Genomic DNA, 20,492 nt, shown 5'->3' with positions numbered 1-20,492 from the left:
TGGGTCTAGAAGAGCGAGCAATTCTCGGACGCTGATCGTGTTTACGACGCTGTGGCTCCGTTTCATCACCGATGACAGAGCGGCCATCTCAAACGACTGCTGCAATACGCACTCCTCAGCATCGTCGTCCCCCTCGACGCATCGACGCCTTGCAAGCAGCTACAGTGACGTGCTGATAATTATTTACTGTGCGCTACGCGCCACAATGTAGGCAATGAAACCGTGTTGTGCGGCCATGTCAGCCCGAGAAGATGTTTGCATAAGCCAGCGACAGTCAACGCTTTGTATTTGATAGTGGTGCTCAGTACATCACCGATGACAGTGTGTTGTGCGTGTTTTATGTCGGCGGTCAAGATCGTTGATGCCTCTCAGCTCGACACCGCGTCGCTGTTGCCGGAAGATAAGTTGGGCGTGGCCCAACTGGAGTGGGTGCGCGCGCAATAGTTACATGCCTCTCGCGGGGCGTGACCTCTGGTTTTGATCGACAGGCGAACTCGTGCTAAACTCGTACATCGCGAAACCCCCTCCGAGTTCAACTCGGGAACATGGCGGCGGCAGCAGCAGCCTGTTTCATTGCATCCAGCGGCAGCAAGCGTCAGTATGACCGCCCGGACCCGTTCACATGCATGACCGACGGGGAGTTTCAGCGTCATTTTCGCCTGTCGAAGACATCAGTGTGCTGGTTGTGTGACGAGCTAGGCGAAGACTCTTTGTCTGCGGAGACACCGTGGCGGGCTTCATTCGCTCACCGTCGTAGAGCAAGTCATCTGTACCCTCCGTTTCTACGGGACTGGGAGTTTTCAGGGAAGCGTCGGCGCCGACCGTTACATTGGACGCCACCAAACTACTGTTAGCAACTGTGCCAGAGATGTGTCTGACGCGCTTATCGATGCGGCAGTGCGTAAGCGGTGGGTAGCTTTCCAGAATACTGCGGCGGAGCAGGCATATATAAAAGAATGCTTCCTATTTCGTGGGAACATTACGAACGTAGTTGGGTGTGTCGACGGAACGTACGTAGGAATTAAGGCGCCTTCAATGTCAGCGTTACTGTGATTAACAGACTTTATCGATGGTTGATCACTTTTGGCCGATTGTTCTAATTGTCTGTCAGGGTGCCTTCCAAATGGCTCACTTTCTTGGCAAAGAGGTTAATTAGGTATAAATACATAAATGGATATCACAAATTGTGTGAAGTAACCTATGAATCCTAATCTCATAAAGAACTTGGGGTTCTTCATTGGTGAAGTTACTAAGTATGCACAATGCCGAATTTTGGTCATGCGTAATCTATCGGCCGCACTATGAAACAGCGAGGCATTGCACAATTTGTTGCAGCGCGAGATGTGGATGTTGCGGCAAGCCGGTTGTGCCTATGCATTTGTGGCGAAATGAAAATGCATTGAGAATCTTAGTGTGTTGGCGTGCATGAAGAAAATACTTCAGATTGTTTGCTCTGTTCACTGTCGATGCATGTGCCAGAGGTTCAGTGCATCTTCTTTTTGGGGGGGGGGGGGCGCCGTTATTCCGGATGGATAAGTTGTATATTTTCGTCTCATAATGGGGCTCTAATTTTTAAGCAGTGGAACAATGCACATCCGATACTCTGCAGAACTCTCTGTACGTGAAGATGTCATGAACCACCAAGGCAAAATTACATATCGGGAGAAATGTGGTGCAGATGCCAATGAAAAGTGGGTCTTTAACCCACCATGATAAAAATAAATATTGCAGAGCAAATAGACCATTTGTGCAGCTTTAGAGCAATGATTACACAAAATGTGATATGCCCAAACGAGTAAACGCTTGCCGCAATGCCAAAGTAGGCTGAGCGACATGCAGCATATATTGGCATGGAACATGTCTCGTAACCGTTATTTTTATTGTAAGCCCTCGCTGTCACACCTTTCCCTCCAGCACTCCCTTTACTGAAACGTCGCACTGTCTTTCCATTGGTGTCATGATGATAATGGTAACGGCAGCAGCAAGGTTGGTTAATGCTTGCCTCTTTGATTCCTGTGAGTTTAGTGGTAAAGAATATGGCAAGTGCATACATACAGCTGTGCTGCAAAATTTAACATTTGTGATTTTTGGGAGAGCTAACTTGTGTTGGGAAATTTCAAAGATGTGCACCATTGTGGCCTAATAACTAGAGCATTGGTGAGGTTGAAGACGGTGTATTGGTATAGAAGCTTGAAGTTTAATTGCACAACAATTACACGGGACACAAAGAGAAATACACACAGCAGAATGCGTTGCTGTGTGTGTTACACTTCTTTTTGTGCCGTTGAATTGTTGTGCGATTCAACTTCAAACAGAGCACTGGGCTTCTTTGGTGCAGGACCGAGGAAGTGTGAGCTATTCGACAACATGCCAGTGCCTTGCCACACAGTTATGGAAGTCGGGAGGTTTGCAAACAAAGCTTTTCTTTCAAATCCACCTGCTCATGTAATACAAGCGCTGATTGAAAGAACCATCACACAAAAATAATGGAGAAATCAATGGCCTGTAAAAAGTGTAATTTGTATATAGACACTGTTGAAATGATAGGTGCCATACCGGCCTCAAAATTGTACTGGACAGAGCAGTTTGTTTCCTATGTGAAGCATAACCTCTCATTACATACTGTGCAAATAACCAAGCTCAGTTTGTTTTGACGTGCTACACAACATTCAGTGTAACCTGTTTTTGATTCTAAAGAAGTGCCAAACACCGCCTCTTTTTCAAGGACGTCATGGGAATATTTGGCGAGACCTTTTTCAGCCCCTCATAATGGAAGTGTGGCCAGCCAGCTTTGCTTCATCATCATCATCATCAGCCTGGTTACGCCCACTGCAGGGCAAAGGCCTCTCCCATATTTCTCCAACAACCCCGGTCATGTACTAATTGTGGCCATGCCGTGCCTGCAAACTTCTAAATCTCATCCGCCCACCTAACTTTCTGCCGCCCCCTGCTACGCTTTCCTTCCCTTGGGATCCAGTCCGTAACCCTTAATGACCATCGGTTATCTTCCCTCGTCATTACATGTCCTGCCCATGCCCATTTATTTTTCTTGATTTCAACTAAGATGGCATTAACTCGCGTTTGTTCCCTCACCCAATCTGCTTTTTTCTTATCCCTTAACGTTACACCTATCATTCTTCTTTCCATAGCTCGTTGCGTCGTCCTCAATTTGAGTAGAACCCTTTTCGTAAGCCTCCAGGTTTCTGCCCCGTAGGTGAGTACTGGTAAGACACAGCTATTATATACTTTTCTCTTGAGGGGTAATGACAACCTGCTGTTCATGATCTGAGAATGCTTGCCAAAAGCACCCCAACCTATTCTTATTCTTCTGATATTTCCGTCTCATGATCCGGATCCACCATCACTACCTGCCCTAAGTAGATGTATTCCCTTACGAGTTCCAGTGCCTCGCTACCTATTGCAAATTGCTGTTCTCTTCCAAGACTGTTAAGCACTACTTTAGTTTTTTTCAGATTAATTTGTAGACCCACTCTTCTGCTTTGCATCTCCAGGTCAGTGAGCATGCATTGCAATTGTCCCCCTGAGTTACTAAGCAAGACAATATGATCAGCGAATCGCAAGTTACTAAGGTATTCCCCATTAACTTTTATCCCTAATTCTTCCCAATCCAGGTCTCTGAATACCTCCTGTAAAGATGCTGTGAATAGCAGTGGAGATATCGCATCTCCCCGCCTGACACCTTTCTTTATTGGGATTTCGTTCCTTGCTTTATGGAGGACAACGGTGGCTGTGGAGCCGCTGTATATATCTTTCAGTATTTTTACATACGGCTCGTCTACACCCTGATTCCGTAATGCCTCCATGACTGCTGACGTTTCGACAGAATCAAACGCTTTCTCGTAATCAATGAAAGCTATATACAAGGGTTGGTTATATTCCGCACATTTCTCTATCACCTGGTTGATAGTGTGAATATGATCTATTGCTGATTAGCCTTTACGGAATCCTGCCTGGTCCTTTGCTTGACAGAAGTCTAAGGTGTTCCTGATTCTATTTGCGATTACCTTATTAAATAGTTTGTAGGCAACGGACAGTAAGCTGATTGGTCTATAATTTTTCAAGTCTTTGGAGTCTCCTTTCTTATGAATTAGGATTATGTTAGCGTTCTTCCAAGATTCCGGTACGCTCGAGGTCATGAGGCATTGCGTATACAGGGTGGCCAGTTTCTCTAGAACAATCTGTCCACCATCCTTCAAGAAATCTGCTGTTACCTGATCCTCCCCAGCTGCCTTCCCCCTTTTGCATATCTCCCAAGGCTTTCTTTACTTCTTCCGGCGTTACCTTTGGGATTACGAATTCCTCTAGACTATTTTCCCTTCCATTATCGTCGTGGGTGCCACTGGTACTGTATAAATCTCTATAGAACTCCTCAGCCACTTGAACTATCTCATCCATATTAGTAATGATATTGCCGGCTTTGTCTCTTAACGCATACATCTGATTCTTGCCGATTCCTAGTTTCTTCTTCACTGTTTTTAGGCTTCCTCCGTTCCTGAGAGCATGTTCAATTCTATCCATATTATACTTCCTTATGTCAGCTGTCTTACGCTTGTTGATTAACTTCGAAAGTTCTGCCAGTTCTATTCTAGCTGTAGGGTTAGAGGCTATCATACATTGGCGTTTCTTGATCAGATCTTTATAGATTTCTGCTCCTGATCATTGTGTGCTATCAAGTTGCAGAAGTCTATGCAACTGGTGCAAGGCGTTACGTGTTTCTATATTCGGATACACCTTTAGGAGGCTGCGGAATCTGCACTTCAAGGCAGTTGAACACAAGCCTGCACCAATGGGCATGCACTCTAGACTGACTCCTTGGAGAGGGACTATTTCTTTAGAAGTGTAGGCAATTGGCTGCTGCATTTTGGTCATCTGGGTGGGGCCTCTTCTGTCTTCTGATGTTTTATACGACTGTAAAGGATGCTGCTTTTCATACAACACAAAAGTGCAAAGTGTACAATTATTTGGCCTATGAAATGGATACATCAGAAGTGCGCTATGCAAGGGCTTAAGGTGTGCGAAATATGGAACATGCAATTGTAAGACAATGTTAAAGAATATGTGGTATCGAACATGCATGTAATGGTACATTTGAATCGGGGAGTGTTGCAGTTATATGCACAGTCTATAGGTGATAGCATTATTAAGCTCCTCCTGTATCCTGTCTTCATTGTGAATTACACACACCGTTCATCTTGTGGCTAATCAACACGCACTGTATTCTTGCACATAGAAAGAACAAACAGCACGATGACGTGTATGCTGCATCAGTGTATTTTTTATTTACATGGTCCAAGAGTGGCACAGGTTGTCTTACGTTTTTGCCTATTTTGAAGGGACACCAAGTGCATGTTACAAGTCTCCTAATATGCACAGCACAATGTTTACTGCAATAATTTTATTCATGTTCTTGAAAAATAAACAAAATATTAAACTGAAAGCTCCTTTATAAGGTGCCTTCTGTGGGCTCGACAGGAGAGCAGTGAGGACACCGATACTACTGCTGCAGAGCAGCCCTCTGGACCTCTGCCACACTCTCAAGAGCACGTGCCTGGCGCTCGCCTACTGCCACCAGGCGGTTGAGTGCCTCCAGCAGCAGAATGTTTTGCTGCAAAAAGAGTGTATTGGAATAAATCAGCCGCATACAAAGCATTATTTACAAAGAAAAATGCTCGTTGCACTATTAGTACTAAGTGCCCTTAACTGTGGAAGCCTCTAGTGTAGTATGCATAATAAAACAATGCGTTGGGACAACGTTGCTTTATTTTTCATAACTGGGGTTTTCTTTTTTAGAGCCAATTGTCATGTTGATAGGTGTGCCAGCAGCTGAGGTGGCCCCGCACCTTAACGAGTCTCTACTGTGAGCACCACAAACCTATTTTTGTTCGCTGCAAAACAAATGCCTCACCCTACAATCCCGTCTTACACGAGCTGATTGCATCCTATGCCTACAAACATCATATTTTTGTCCCATTACGCAATTTTATACCATCATCGGCTGTAGTTCTCTCTCCTTGACATCCATTCTGTCATGCTTATGTAATCACCTGATATGAATTGGCAACAAGTGATCAAATACGTGCATGGCCTGCCTGCCGATTCCTTTCTTTTTTCTTAATCTCAACTAGCATATCAGTTGCCACGGTTAACTATGCCACTGTCTTCCTGCCCTAATGCTATCTCCAACAATTTTTGTTACTTCGCTTTCTGCACAGTCCTTGACGTCTCAAGTTTCTTTATTAACCTCCAGGTTTATGTCCCATATTGCATAACCGGTGGAATGCAATGATTCTAGACTTTTTGCAAGGATATTGGTAACGTGGCGATCACGATTCGGTAATGCCTTCCATGTGCTGTTCAACCCGTGAAATTTTTGTATAAGTTTCCTGCTTTATATCAGTACTTGCTATTGATATTTCACTTGGATAAAGATACTCTTCCGTAAATTTTGCTGGCTTAATGTCACTCATGAATTTCTGTTATCTCACTAAGTTAGTGAAGGTTACCTTCATCTTTTCCATATTTTCGCGGGCCCACTTGCATGTAAAAGCACGAACACTCATTGGTTCTCACTGCCTTCTTTAAACTGCTGGACATTCAGTTCGTTACTACGAAAGTGACTTATTCCGTGCACTCTTATTATGCTAAATATGAAACAGTAGAAATATACTTATCTGCAGTTAGTCGATGACTCCTTCACTGTGCTGGTAGCGAGATCTATCGCCGCTACCACCTCCTTGTCCCATCGTAGCTATATAGGATGTCTGCCTTTTGCCCACACTATGTAATGTTCGTGACGATCGCAGTCACGCAGAGTGGAGGAACTCGGCGCACTCGGAGAAGCAGCACCGGACATCTTGTTTCTTCAGCACTTCGCCGTGAACAGTAGGTGCGCGTTGCGATCTGTAAAATCGCCGAAGCTATTGACAGTCTTACCGGGTGCACGGGAAGATTGCCCACTGAGGAACAGAACTATCCAAGAAATAGTGGCCATCGTCGAGCCTGATCACTACGTCGCGCACTGCAAGCTCGTTGTACGGGTTTGTTTACACTGGGCCTCTCTGTTGCTTAGCCGCCATGCTTGCCCCGTGAATGGATGTGATGACGCCACTACAGCGTTCCCTCGTGGTATAATGCGAAGCGTAATAAATTACAAATTATTCTAAGATGCATTCAGTGCACATCTCGTAAGCTTCAAAATGCTTCTAAACCACGTTAAAGTAACTAATAATATTGTACTAAATGCATTTGTTTTACCACTTGCTTCTGCATGTAATGCACTCGGTGGAACGACAAACAAGTGAAAGAAGGCACGACCATGCACCGACGGTATGATCACGTGAGCCCCAGTTTGTCGACCGCCCAGAAGGCAACGCCCAAGGAATGATAGCCAGCCAGAGTGAATCTAGATAAACCAATCAAACTGGAGGCTTGTCGAAAGATAAACTGTGTCTCGGTACGATTCGTGCTTTCATCTTGGGGTGTCGTCAGAGCTCGTGAAGATCCCGAGTTTCGCCAAAATCGGCGCATCCTGCATAGCACCCCTGACCAGCGGGTGAAGTGCGCCGGCTTTTATACACGACTCGTCGAAAGTTCCATCGTAATCGTTGGTGCAGCCAGCCTTCCAGAAAGTACTACACAATTAGATAGGCGCATACAATCAGGATTCACAAGGTCGGGATTCCCAAGGTTGGGTAACAACAGACAACGGCTAGAACCATCGATAACATTCGAGACACTTCCAATCCATACAACCGCGTCCTACGCCGAGCGATCACGCTTAACATTTGTTTGTCGGGGAAAAACCGGTCACCGGTGAAAGATGAGTATAAGTGTCAATATGCGCTTTACTTGTCGTGTGGTAGCTTAGGGAAGATAGGGGTGCGCAGTTGTGCTCAATCTTACGGTTGAATCCAGGCCGCCACGAGCGCGTTTAATGGCGCCGAAATGCCAAAAAAAAAAACGCTCCCTTGTGGTCCACCTTAAAGAACCCTATAGGTGGCCAGTATTCTTCCGGAGGACCCCAACTTTGGGCTTCCTCACAACCAGATTGTGGTTCTGGCATGTGAAACCCGAGTTCTGCAGCCCGAATTTCTATATAGCCACGTTGCGGCAAAGCTCTCGCACCTGCATGCCCTGACGTCATAGATTCTGATAACACTTGCTTAAGCATCGTTAACTTTTTATCAAGACTGCATTCATCGAAGTGCAGGTCGACACATTTCTTTAATAATAAGCGAAATAGGTGGATGGGCTTAAATTTGAGGATATAGTTTTACCGCAAACGTATCGAACAATCGACCACGAGAAGGTTGATGCAATAAGCTGCAAAAGAAGTGGCTGCTGATTTTACTCTTTGTATACAATGAGAAGCAGGTATGTCTGTGGAGATATAACTCATACATTCAACGATTTGAGAGGGCGGAACAAGCTCAGAACAATGTGTGGCTAGGAACAAGTTCACATATTTGTCTACATTCACATTCTTTCGACATGTCTACTTCCCATTGTCTGGTACAGTGAATGGGACGGCGTCAGCATGGGATGAAATTCGAGCCGAGCTGAGTATGCCAGCATTTTGGAAAATGTAGCATCTCGAATACTCTAGACGTAAGCGAGTACGGTGTACTATGTGAAGAAATTGGCGCCAATACAGCGAGCGATGTTGATGCAAGCAACGACAAGTTAAGGTTTTACTGCAAGTACACGTTATGTGCGGACTTGCAGCTAGCAGCGGAAGCCATCAACCAGTTGCCATCATCGAGGAGTGAATTTTTTTCGTTTGGCGTGCGTTCGCAGAAATGTCTCGTATATTTTCAATTTTTTTTTTTCAAATTTGAGGGATCAGTCGATTCCTTAGGATCTCTGATGATGATCCATGATGAATGTCGGGTGTTTCGTTGTAGTACTACGGGGTGCCACAAACTTTCGGACGAAAAGGCGGAGAAGTCCATGAGTGGCCGGCTAGTAACCGTAAGAGTGAACCGATAAAACTTCTCGGGCTCTACCGCGCAGCTGGTCAATGTTGAGTTCGCCCTTACCTTCGCTCGTCTCCTACGAGGACCACTAAGACACGCACACTTGGAGAGCGTTTTCGTCCAGGAGCTCAAAGCGTGTGTTGGAGACTCCAGTGCAACAACAAAAGAAATGCGCTGAAGAGACGCTTTCCCCAAACACCCAGGTTCCAGGCGAGACCTGTACTACGTACATTGAAGAAACGCTGAAATTGTGCAGAATAGTCAACTCTCGAATATCTAAAGAGGCTAAAGTTGCACATTCGTTGAAAGGTATAGCTTAAGGTGCCTATATTTTTTTTTGGTTGGCAAAGAAAGCTTGAATTCCATGTCTGACTTCATTCGTCACTGCAGACTCTCTGATTCGCAGAAAGTTCGGTAGTTTGGCTAACGTCACAACAGTGGTGAGTGCGGATAGGAGTTCGCGCATTGTTATTCCGTCAATCATACGGCAGAGTGTTCGATAGTTGCTGCTCCGCCCAGACGTCCCGTCGCTGAAACAGGCATCACTGGTGCGTACTCATCACACGAGATGACCAATACAGCCGTTCAATGGTTCACGCGGTGGCTGTCCTACTCCACACTCAAGAGAGACCGGGAGCTAGCAGGATTCTGACTACGCCCAACGCCTTCGTCGCACGCACTCCTCCCGGCGGACAATGCCTAACCATGGTGAATGTGATCCACCTGGCGGCTATGCAATTGACACCAACGTACCTTACTATATTGAGGAGCATCGAAATATCCGGCCTCTTCCCGCATGCACTGTCACAGGCCATAGAGCGAGTTTATGCAATCGGCGCCTAATGCCATGAAGTGGTCTACCAAGGTTCTCAATAGGACCGCATTTTTCGTGAAGACAACTCAACTTCCGTACACCACATTTTCATCAGGTGGCGCTACTCCCCGCAACGCTGTCGCAGCCGCATGCCGGCATCTAACAGGAGCTTAACGCGCCAACCACCTAATGGTGCACCGCGTTTACCTCGTTCCCCATCGCCACTGCGCCGCTGCGCCACGCCTTTGCAATCGGAAAACGAACAAGCGCGGCGGATAGGGCAGAAGTCGTTCGACACATATTAGCGACAGAAATGCCCCCTGAATTATTTTTCACAAAGACGTGCACGTAAAAAAAAATTTAATTATGCGGTTTTACGTGCCAAAACCACTTTCTGATTATGAGGCATGTCGTACTGCAGGACTGCGGAAATTTTGACCAACTGGGGCTCTTTAACGTGCACCGAAAGCTAAGTACACGGGTGTTTTCGCATTTCGCCCCCATCCAAGTGCTGCCGCAGTGGCCGGGATCCGAACCAGCGACCTCGTGCGCAGCAGCCCAACACCATAGCCAACTACGGCGGGTCGACGTACATGTGGTTTTTGATGGTTTTTCTACAATGCTTCATTTTGGGCACCGGAGCAAATGCGTGTGTATTAATTCTCGCTTTTGAAAGGCTCCTTGGGCACAAGTTTGTATTTCGATGGGGTCATGCGGCAATGTTTTGTGGAGTCAGCGGCGAGTTGCTGCGTCCTGTATGTGGGTGCACTGCCGAAGTGTACTTGGGGGGTAGAGTTTTCCCGACGGAATTCGTAGTTATTTCCCGATCAACACATGAGGTAACTTTGAGCATTGATTTTTGCGACAGTGCGGGGTGGCGTAAAATGCCGCACGGAGGAAGAGTCCTTCGATGGCCACGCTTCATCCAGGATCTTGTAGGAAACGCTAGGTCAATGGAAACTACAGATAGACAATCATTTCAAATCAGTCTTTACTATGACCCATTCTATCACAAGTCGCTCATGTGCACGTAACGGACTTCTCTAGACAAAGTACTACTCAAGCACGAGTTTACACTCACTTCAAGCGGTTCTGGAGCATCTTCGGCCAGCAATCCTTCGGGATTTGCACGACGACCCTACCTCCTGTCATTTAGGCATTGTGCGCACTCTTCATGTCATTGAAACACGCTTTGACAGGCCGCGAATCCGACACTCGGTTGAGCTGTGCGTGGCCAGGTGCGTGCAATGCCAATGTCTTGAAGGTTCAGTCACTGCCCCATCTTGTCTCATTCAAGCTGTGTCATCCCCCAAGCTTGCGATTTCTGCAAAGTGCAATAGATCTCTCAGGTCCTTTTCCTCAGTCACACAATGGCAATGCCGCTGGATACTTATCGGCGTCGACTACTTCACGCGTCACTGCGAGGTGGCACCGATACCCTCAACCACTGCCACGGGAATGTCGTTCTTGCTACTTAACCCTATTGTTCTGAGACACGAGCCACCTTGGGTTATTATAAGTGCCCGCTGACGTTAATTCACACCGGATATCTTGAAAGCGCTTCAACGTTTGTGTGACCCGCACTTGAAGCACACGACGCTCTATCATCTACCGATGAACCATCTCACTGAGGGCATTAATCGAACGATCATCAATATGCATTCCAAGTATGTTGCGTGCGATCACCAGTTCTGGGATAAGGTACTACCACTTAATACATAAGCATACACTCACAAGTTCTGGGATGAGGTACTACGACTTATTACATAAGCATTCACTACCACCAAACATGAGACCGCTGGCTACAGACCCTTCTTTCTTTGAAATGCTCGCCCAAGCCAGTATACGCTTGATACCGTCATTCCTTTTTACCACCTTGACAACTCAACGATCGCCGATACTCAATGCCTCACTGAAGATGCTCGGCGACTTTCGCGTCTATGTAGCATGGCGTTCCAAGAAAACTCTAAAGCACGTTACTACGCACAGCACTGACTTGTTACTTATAATTGCGGTGATCTAACTTCGCTTTGGAATACCACAAAAGAAAAAAAAAGAACGTGGTTTGTCTCAAAAGCTGCTGGAAAACGATGATGAACGTAAGCTGTCCTTGACAAGATCAGCGAAGTATATTCTCGCGCTGCTAACATGCACTGATAGATGTTCTGCTAGGACTCAAGTTACCCATTTGACCAGGTAGAAAGCACATACGCCACGACAAGCCAGTTGACTTCCCGGTGGGCTTTATTTTCGACGTCAGTTAGGCTGCGTCCATGTTCGAAAACGAGAGCCGGAGATCTGAGAGGAAAGACGACCAGGACCACGACTGTGCAGTGGTCATTTTTTGCCATTTGTAGCCGATGGCAAGGCCTAAATAAACTATTTCTTTGTGCTCATGACAATATTCTTTAACTTCAAGATAACGGAATCTTGGCTGAGCGGTACCGACATATATTATTGTGGAATTCAACGTGCAAGGAAACGCTCAATTTAATTAAGAAAACATGTTGCTCTACTGACCGCGTTTGCCTATTTTTTTTTACAGTATATGGCATATCCTAAAGAAGTAGTTCTTTTGCAGCTTTTCTAATCCTCATGGCTTCTCGGGTACCCTTGGGTGGGCGCTTTAAGTCATTCCAGAAGCGCACTGAATTATTTTTTGTCTCCACAGTTTTCGGACCCCATAGCATATTTTACACCAAACAGGCTGAACTATGGCAGGTTGTTTACATGGCTGTCTCGACGATACATGTCAATCCTACCCAATTTCACGAGAAAAGCGTTTTCTTTTATTTTTGCAAAGGAACATATTGATGTGAAACTCTTTTTGTAAATACCATTGCGAGTAACAGTGTCTGTCGCGCTGGGTTTGCAGGTGTGCGAAAGCCAGCTGTTCGGACGGGGGCCCAGCGGTGCCTCGATATACTACATCGGTGGGTCTGGCTGCGCTTTCGCCGAGGGCAATGATACAGCCGATACAGTGGTATCCTTCGAAACGCCTCGCACAATAAGGCACAAAGTAGGTATTTTGATTCACTACGTCATGTAATATCAGGCTATCACGTCAGGCCCATGCAATATGGCGGCATGGAAAGAATGGCAATATATGTGTGCCGATTTGCTCCCCTGGTATGATGTTGCCGTGCCATCAAATAGGTAGCACTGTTACACGAAAGCGGGGTCATTATTGAGGACATGAAGAAGTTTATTAACCACATGTGTGCATAAGGCTGTACTTAGCTGGGAAAGACAGAGGGAAAAATACTTCCTTAACAGCAGCTTGACTACAGGCTCACTGACAGCTTATAGACGACAGAAAGTGCGTACTTTGAAATATGCAAATCTACAAATACCACATGTACTTCAATGCAGCTGAAGTGGTAATATAGGTCGACCAATTAGTCTAATAAGAAAAAAAGGGAGCAAGAAAGAAATGGGCGAAATGTGTTTTTGAAGGGCGCTGCATCTTTACTGTGAATTGACATCACTGTCAAAGGCAGTGCACGCGCACGAATCTCCTACACAAATTTCGTGACTGCTTCCTCAAGCTGTTGAAGAAAAGTGGTTTTACGTGAGTTGCACGCCCACAGTTTTCCTTTTTGTGCTCGTCATTATGGCGCGTTTTTTTTTTTGCGAAACGACAGAGTGGCACGCAGCGGCCAGGTTGCGGTTTTATTCGGCAAAATCTACATTTTATTTTGAATGCCGCTGAAAGCTGTCTCAGTGTGCCGCCACTAGTCCCTCACCGCCCGTCATTTATTAGTGGCTAACCGTCCGTCTGTGACTGATTCGTAGGCCGCCCGCCAATCATGCGATTGTCGTAATGCCATAGACATTATTGTGTTATCATGCAATGGTCGTCGTGAATGCGTGGTTATATCATCACAGTGATTCTATTGTCTTGGTTCCATTGTCGTTCCAGCTTCGTCATACGATTTTCGTCAAGGAGCCGTCTACATACTGTTGTTGTGACGCTTCTTCATTATGCCATCATTGTGCTATCCTTTGTCGTTATTCCGAAGTCTTTATCCAGCTTTGCTCGTGACATCGTCTGCATTTCTTTTCTTCATTCCTTCTTTGTCATTCAATCGGTGTCATCGCGCGGTTGTCATGGGGTCCTGTTCGCTCATTCGTCGTCATTTTCTCGCAGTCATTCCGCTGTCGTTGTGCCGTCGTTGTCATACTATAGTCATCAAGCGTGAGATGCACATGTTCCAGCATCGCAACTTTATGTTGGGCTGGGCGTTTCCTTGTGAAAATACGACGAAATTAATCGTCTGCTCTCTACTTGCAAATGGTACTCCCCGATACCAATTAAAGGTAAGCTGAAAACTTTTCCAGAAAAAATGAGTGAAGAGCAGTGTGTCGTGGTTTTCAACCCTCTAAATTCGAATGTCGCATCGAAACTGAGCGAAAGAAAGCGCAAACATATTTTATTTCAATGAAAAGTGCAGCATCAGACACGCCCAGCTCGCGCGCCTTGTTTCCGCCTGTGATTAGTCGGGCGCCTCGTGGCGTCAACAATGGTGTTCGTCCGGACCGAGTGCTGCCGCTACACACGAAGCACGGTTCAAGGTAGTTTGGTACTGTTTTGCTGAGACGGTCCTGGAAAATTTCGAGAGCTTGCGTTTCTCTAGGAGTTCGGCGTTAAGTCCAAATTCTACGAGAGCGATTTTGCACACGACGGTGACGGGCGACGGCTTGGAGCGACAAAACGGGCCGCCGCTTGAATAGATCGCTCGGCGTTGTCGCTCGATCGCTCGTTTCTAGAAATCTGGAACTCGTCGCTCGGCACCCGGAAGTACTATGAGCGACTAGCCAATAGTGCCAAGCCGGAACCGTATGTACATAATACCCGTATCACACGTGTGTTTGGAAGGCCTTTCAACCGACAGTCAGTTGCCTCAAAGGTCAAGTTCGAACTGCTACACGGGCGATTTCGAAGGCCGCCGAGTCAATAGATGTTGCACACGTCAACTACCACTCATATATACACACAAACAAAGGAATGTAGGGTCGAGCGAAGCCGATTAGGACGGCACGCACGCAGAATTAAGCCCGTTGAGGCACAGTCGAGAAGACTGCGAAGGAACGGAACACCAGTGTAACGTCACTACGCCGCGGTTTCCAGTCTCCGCTCGCATCGCCAGCGACCGCAGCAGCGCGCGGCGCTCGACGGGGGGCGGATCTACAGCGCAATTTTAACCGACGATTGCGTCGCTCCTAAGTGAAAAATCCCCCCCCCCCCCCAAATTTCACCTGCATGGTTTATGACGTTCGCGCATCCATATATGAGCGTCTTATTGAATTCCACGGACTTTTCAGCTTCCCTTTAAAGCTTCGCTTTCACTCATTCTCATAGCGAAGGAGATCTGTGTGTTGATGCGATTAGCATTCTTTGTGTGCTTCACCCACTTTTCGGGCGGTGTCTCGGGATATACTGTCTCTAACGATTTTCCCACCAACTTCGGTCACTGGGTAAGTGTCACTGCGTACGTATCGCTCTTCAATGAACCTCTCTGATGCCGACTGGTAGCACTGTATGTGGCACTTCGCATGCGCCACTCTTCAATGAAACTCTCCTAGGCCAACTCGAGTAACTGAGAATGTACCGATACGTTTGTGTCGCTCTTCAATGAACCTCTTTCACTCCAACTCGGATCACAAGGCATGTGAATATACGTATATGCCGCGCTTTAGTGAACCTCTTCGATGTCAATTTGGGCCTCGGATATGTGCATCTGGGTATGTGCTACTTATAAATGACCATATTTACAAAGACTTGGATCACTGGGGTATGCATACCACAGGACATGTTCCACTGGGTATGCACCACTCTTCAGTGAATGTCTTTTACGCCCACTTCAATCACTAGCTAAGGGTAACTCGATATGCGCATTTCTTCGTCAGTCGCAAGGCGTAAAAATGTGCGTTGGGACTTGCGCCCGGAGTCAGCACCACCAAGCTCTTAGAACTAGGCTTACACAATACGCTCGAGGAACTCGTGGAGGCGCAACGAGTGTCCTAACTCTAGCGCCTATCCAAGACCTGCCAGGGCAGACACGTGCTTGCAAAGCTCGGCATCACGAACCACACGCAGCACGGCATCAAAGTAGAAATTCCAAGAACCATAAGCGAGCATACGTGCCCCCATTGCCTTGCAACATCCACCCCGAACACCACACGAGGAGACGTACAGCGAGGGCAGAACACATGAACCCAATGTTACTCCAACAACAAGGAGGTGGTCTTCCACGACGCAGTCCGGTATCGAGGCAGGAAGAGTTTCGTGGGGGCAGTTACTAGCCACCGAGGCAACCGCCTCACGAGCGTCACCGTGAATACGGCACATGCCGAAGCGGCACATACCGAAACGGCAGAGGAAGCGGCCAAAGCACTGGCCCTCACACAAACCAAAGTGACATACGTGACCTGTGATTCGCAAACGGCAATTCGCAATTTTGCAAATGGGCGCATCTCGTAAGAGGTGTATCACATACTACAGCGGCATCCCATACACCAGGGAGAGGCCGAATTTGATAACCGAAGGCATTTGCTATGAATCCCAGCACACAGTGGGTTGAGCACCCCCAACGAAGCCGCTCACCGCGTTGCTCGAGGTCTCACTCATTGAGCATCATCGGAGGAAGAGCCCCCGCGGGATACTGCTAACGTCTGGGCGTGGGAGGACCGTATGACCAGGTTCCACGACATCACGACACCCTACCAGTTACAAAGACGCGTAAGCCCATTACCTCACGCAGGGTTAGACAGGATGAAAGCAGTACACTTCAGACAATTACAAACAGATTCTCGCAGAAATCGCAGACTCATGCACGCCTTGTATCCAGACATGTACGAAGCAAACAGATGCACATCGTGTGGCGAGGTTGCCACACTTATTCACATGTTATGGGAATGTCAGCACTTAACAAACAAGTTGGGCAGTGCCGACCCCTCCGTCTCTTCCACCGCCAGCCTCCGCTCGCGCTGGAAGACCGCACTGCTCAGCTCGACGCTGACAGCACAAAACTGGGCCGTCCAGCGAGCCGAGAAAGCCCCTTCGAGAAAAGGTCTCGGAACCACATCCGCGGCATGTGTCCAGACCAACTAAAAAGGTGCCGGACTCAAATCTTATTGATTTGATAATAAAGTTTACACTCTCTCTTTCTCTACAATCCTCTTTGACGCAAACTTGCTTCATTGGGTGTAAGCCACTAGTCTGTATGTGCCGCTCTTCCAATAAATGTATCATTTAAATTTGCAGGGGGCTAGGCGGAGTCGAACCCGTATCACATATATTCAGACTGCCTTGTTTCAATATATATACATATGCGCTTCATGCGAGGACTTTCGTGCGGCGCCCCTAGTTGGCTCAGCGTCCCCTGGCGAGTGCGATAGAGCAGCCCGGCTGCATACACGGCCTTGTACAAGACGGGTGTTGGCGGTTGGAGCATGGTGCACCTACGCAGTGCTTCAATGTCAATAGGATTATTGTCGATATTAGTCGTGAAATATATTGTGGAGATTTTTCTAAATTTCTTTCATTACCTGTTTCTCTAACTACCTGATCTTTGAAGGAAAATAAGCTTCAACTTCAACTTTATTACAGGTTTTTTTATTGCTCTTAGCAGAAGCTCTTCAAATCGCGTGGGGCATTTTGCACAACTCTGCTTCTTATGCTGAATTAGTCCAAAAGGCAAATTTTTTCATTAATCGAAATAAATATTTTAATATGTGCCAGGGTATTTGCAATTACCACTTAAAATACTTAATTTGCAGCACAAATTGTCACCAACGAATTGTAGCTTGTGAGTTTGCAAATGCATACAATATCCACTTCGAACGAATGGACGCGAGTGCAACAATGATCAATAATGCGTTGGATACATGCAAATTCATCAGTGACCCAGCTACATTTGGGCTTACGCATAAGTACGCATATTAACTTAAACATAAGTGTCAGGATATAGCAATTCCTAATGAAAGTATGGCAGTTCCCATCTTAAAGCTGGTTCTGCCTTTAAAATATGTAATAATTGAACAGGCCTGAGGAGATAACTAGCGTCAGTTGAACTGCAATGTGCAGTTGAATTTCGATGTGCGCGCTAACGCAATTAAATAAACACTTCATTAATATAGATTTGTCATTTCTCAATTATGCAATTTGATTTCTTGCGCAAGGAATGTGCTGATGGAGTGATGAAAATAATTAGAAAATTACTGTTATAAACCACAGGCATATTTCTTCAAAAGTTACACGTTATGGTTAGCTGCGTTACTAACATGCGCAATTATTCAAGCTTGGCACGCTGTGGCATCTACAACTTTCCGTTCTCATAGATGACGCGGAGAATTACTGAAACAAATGGATGCCGTGAATACTGAAAAGAATAGAACAAAATAGTTCATTTGCAATAATGCCTATAGAAAGTAATGATTATTTGCGATAAAATAAACTTAATCTAAATTCAAACACGAAAGACAATTACAAGGGGAACAGACAGATACTTGCGCCGGTTACTAAGCGATCCGAAGAGACTGTTCCAGTAAAGTCTTCGGCAAAAAAATTTGATTGGCTGGCGAGACTGGTATTTCAAGCCGTATTCTAGCGCAGTGCCATTATTTGTTACCAGCAGTACTGCGTTGAATGCTGTTCTGTCCTAATCGAGTCATGATTTATCCTGCGTAACTGGTTTCATATTTCTGGAGTGCTGTGAGTAATCTTTTGTATATATTTGTTTAGGTCATAATGTTTGCGTAAAACTTTAAATTTTTAAATTTCGAAAATCACAGGGAATCATTGTTTGCCATCAATCATCACTGCAAGTTTTTTAATCATTAGGGATAATTGCACGTAAGATCGACATCAATTTGTAGTATTTCCTTCTTTGCAGATGGTGGAGACATACCGCAAGATAGGCTACGACCTGACCGATCAATACGTGATCAACTGGGTAGTATACAACATGACGTATGGTCTGGCTCCAGACGTCTGCAACGGCGCACATAATCGAATCTTAGAGATCCGCAATGTAATTGACGAGAACAAGTGATACCTGCGTCAATATATGACCAACTCACCTGCTCACTTGCATAAAATCCAGTTCTCCACTACATATCGGAAATCATGCGAAATATCGCGCCTTCCCTCTCTAGGAATAAAGAATTTTATCTTGTATTTCCACCTTTTCCGTAACATAGACGAGTTGTTTTAAATTGCGCCATGTTTTGTCTCTTTTTCGAATAAGTCAGATCAAAAAAGAGCGACTGGTTTCTTTCGAGCTGCGCCGAATGCCCTTTGTTTTCGTTCGTTCACTGAAGGAATAGACACGGGGCAGGATTTGCTATAATACATATTGCTCACAGACCTTCTAATAGTTTTTATTCCAAAAATATAGCATTGTCGCAAAACCCGTTGATTCTGACATTGTAGTTCCTATAGGACTCATCCTAATAACTAGAACTATCCAGAGTTCATAAATGTTTTGTAGGCCACTTGATATTTTTATAGTTCATATTGCCTCATGTAAGCACTATAATGCACTGTTAACAAAAGAAGTCGCATTTTCCTTCGTCCGCCGGTGCCTTGCACCCGACGGAAAACGGCGCGCTTTTCCCCCGCTTTCCATTCTTGCGCGCGCGAGAATGAGTCACCATCGTCGGCTCACTCTCGCACGCTTTCACTCGAACACACTGCATACGGCACGCGGTGACGATGTTATCTACCTTATCTAACAGAATTGGTATGGTTACTTTCTTTGACGTGTTGCCACATGCCTTCTTTTAGGCAAGCGTTTAAGTATTAGCTGAGCTAAACCCTACACGCAAATTAGCCGGGATCGGGTTTCTTGACTTTTTCAACACAGAAAACAATATTTAGACATAATAAGATCTTAGAATTTCTCTAAATATAGTAGTCCTTTTAATGACAATATTGTTGCAGGAATTCACTAAATATTTGCTAAAGTCTGCATCAGGAGGCAAACGTTAAGCTGTCGTTACTCATTTATTTATTTATTTATTTATTTATTTTTATTTATTTATTTATTTATTTATTTATTTTACCTTGAGGCCCGCCGTTGAAGGGTACTACACAGGGGGGATATGAAACATCGTCAAAGGTAACTTGTAACAGGTGACAAGAACATACAAGGTAAAAAAGAAAAGCTGAAAACACAAAAGACAATCACACCAGAAAAATTGTAAGCACAAGTTGTGTTAGTTTCATTTTCTGCAATGTAGAACCATAAAATGGGTATACAACGCAAAACACTGAAATTCAGTGCCACTAAACAGTTTTTTAACTGCAAGTAACAAAAGCCGACAAAAGGGAAATCCAAACAGGGATAGCGATAAAAAGGGAACGAACACGGTTGATGAATATTCAGGGCATCAGGTCCGATCGGACAAGTTTCTAAAATTGATTAAAGTCGAGATCTGTTTCAATGTCAGATTGCAGCTTATTCCACTCGGTTGTAATGGGTAGTATGAAAGAATGAGCGTATCAGTGATGTGCGGCGAAAAACGCGTTTTACTTTTAAAAGATGATCGCGATGAAGAATTATAGAGAACTTGATATGAAAAAAATCATGAAGGAACGGGCGCTTATGTTTTTGAAAGAGTGGTATTGGTGCTATTTTGTCGACGAACTGACAAATTCTTGAATTCCGCACGCTGTC

The 20,492-nt window shown here is 45.6% G+C and overlaps 1 protein-coding gene and 1 long non-coding RNA gene across 5 annotated transcripts in view; one reads left to right on the top strand and one right to left on the bottom strand.

Moving 5' to 3' along the window:
- The window catches only part of LOC135902065 (uncharacterized), a 56,147-nt gene extending 37,156 nt beyond the window's left edge, over window positions 1–18,991 (top strand). For all 4 annotated transcript variants that reach the window (XM_065431966.2, XM_070537073.1, XM_065431967.2 and 1 more), the window contains 2 exons: window positions 12,686–12,829; window positions 18,708–18,991. In XM_065431966.2, coding sequence (XP_065288038.1) covers window positions 12,686–12,829; window positions 18,708–18,866 — 303 coding nt within the window. In that variant the 3' untranslated portion in view covers window positions 18,867–18,991. The remainder of the gene's footprint in view (window positions 1–12,685; window positions 12,830–18,707) is intronic.
- LOC135902070 (uncharacterized) overlaps window positions 1–20,492 on the bottom strand; it is a 750,038-nt gene that overhangs the window by 107,729 nt on the left and 621,817 nt on the right. The gene's annotated exons all lie outside the window — the stretch shown is intronic.

Source organism: Dermacentor albipictus, chromosome 4 (assembly GCF_038994185.2).
Source record: "Dermacentor albipictus isolate Rhodes 1998 colony chromosome 4, USDA_Dalb.pri_finalv2, whole genome shotgun sequence".
Lineage (NCBI taxonomy): Eukaryota > Metazoa > Arthropoda > Arachnida > Ixodida > Ixodidae > Dermacentor > Dermacentor albipictus.
This window is presented reverse-complemented; position numbering and strand designations above follow the sequence as displayed.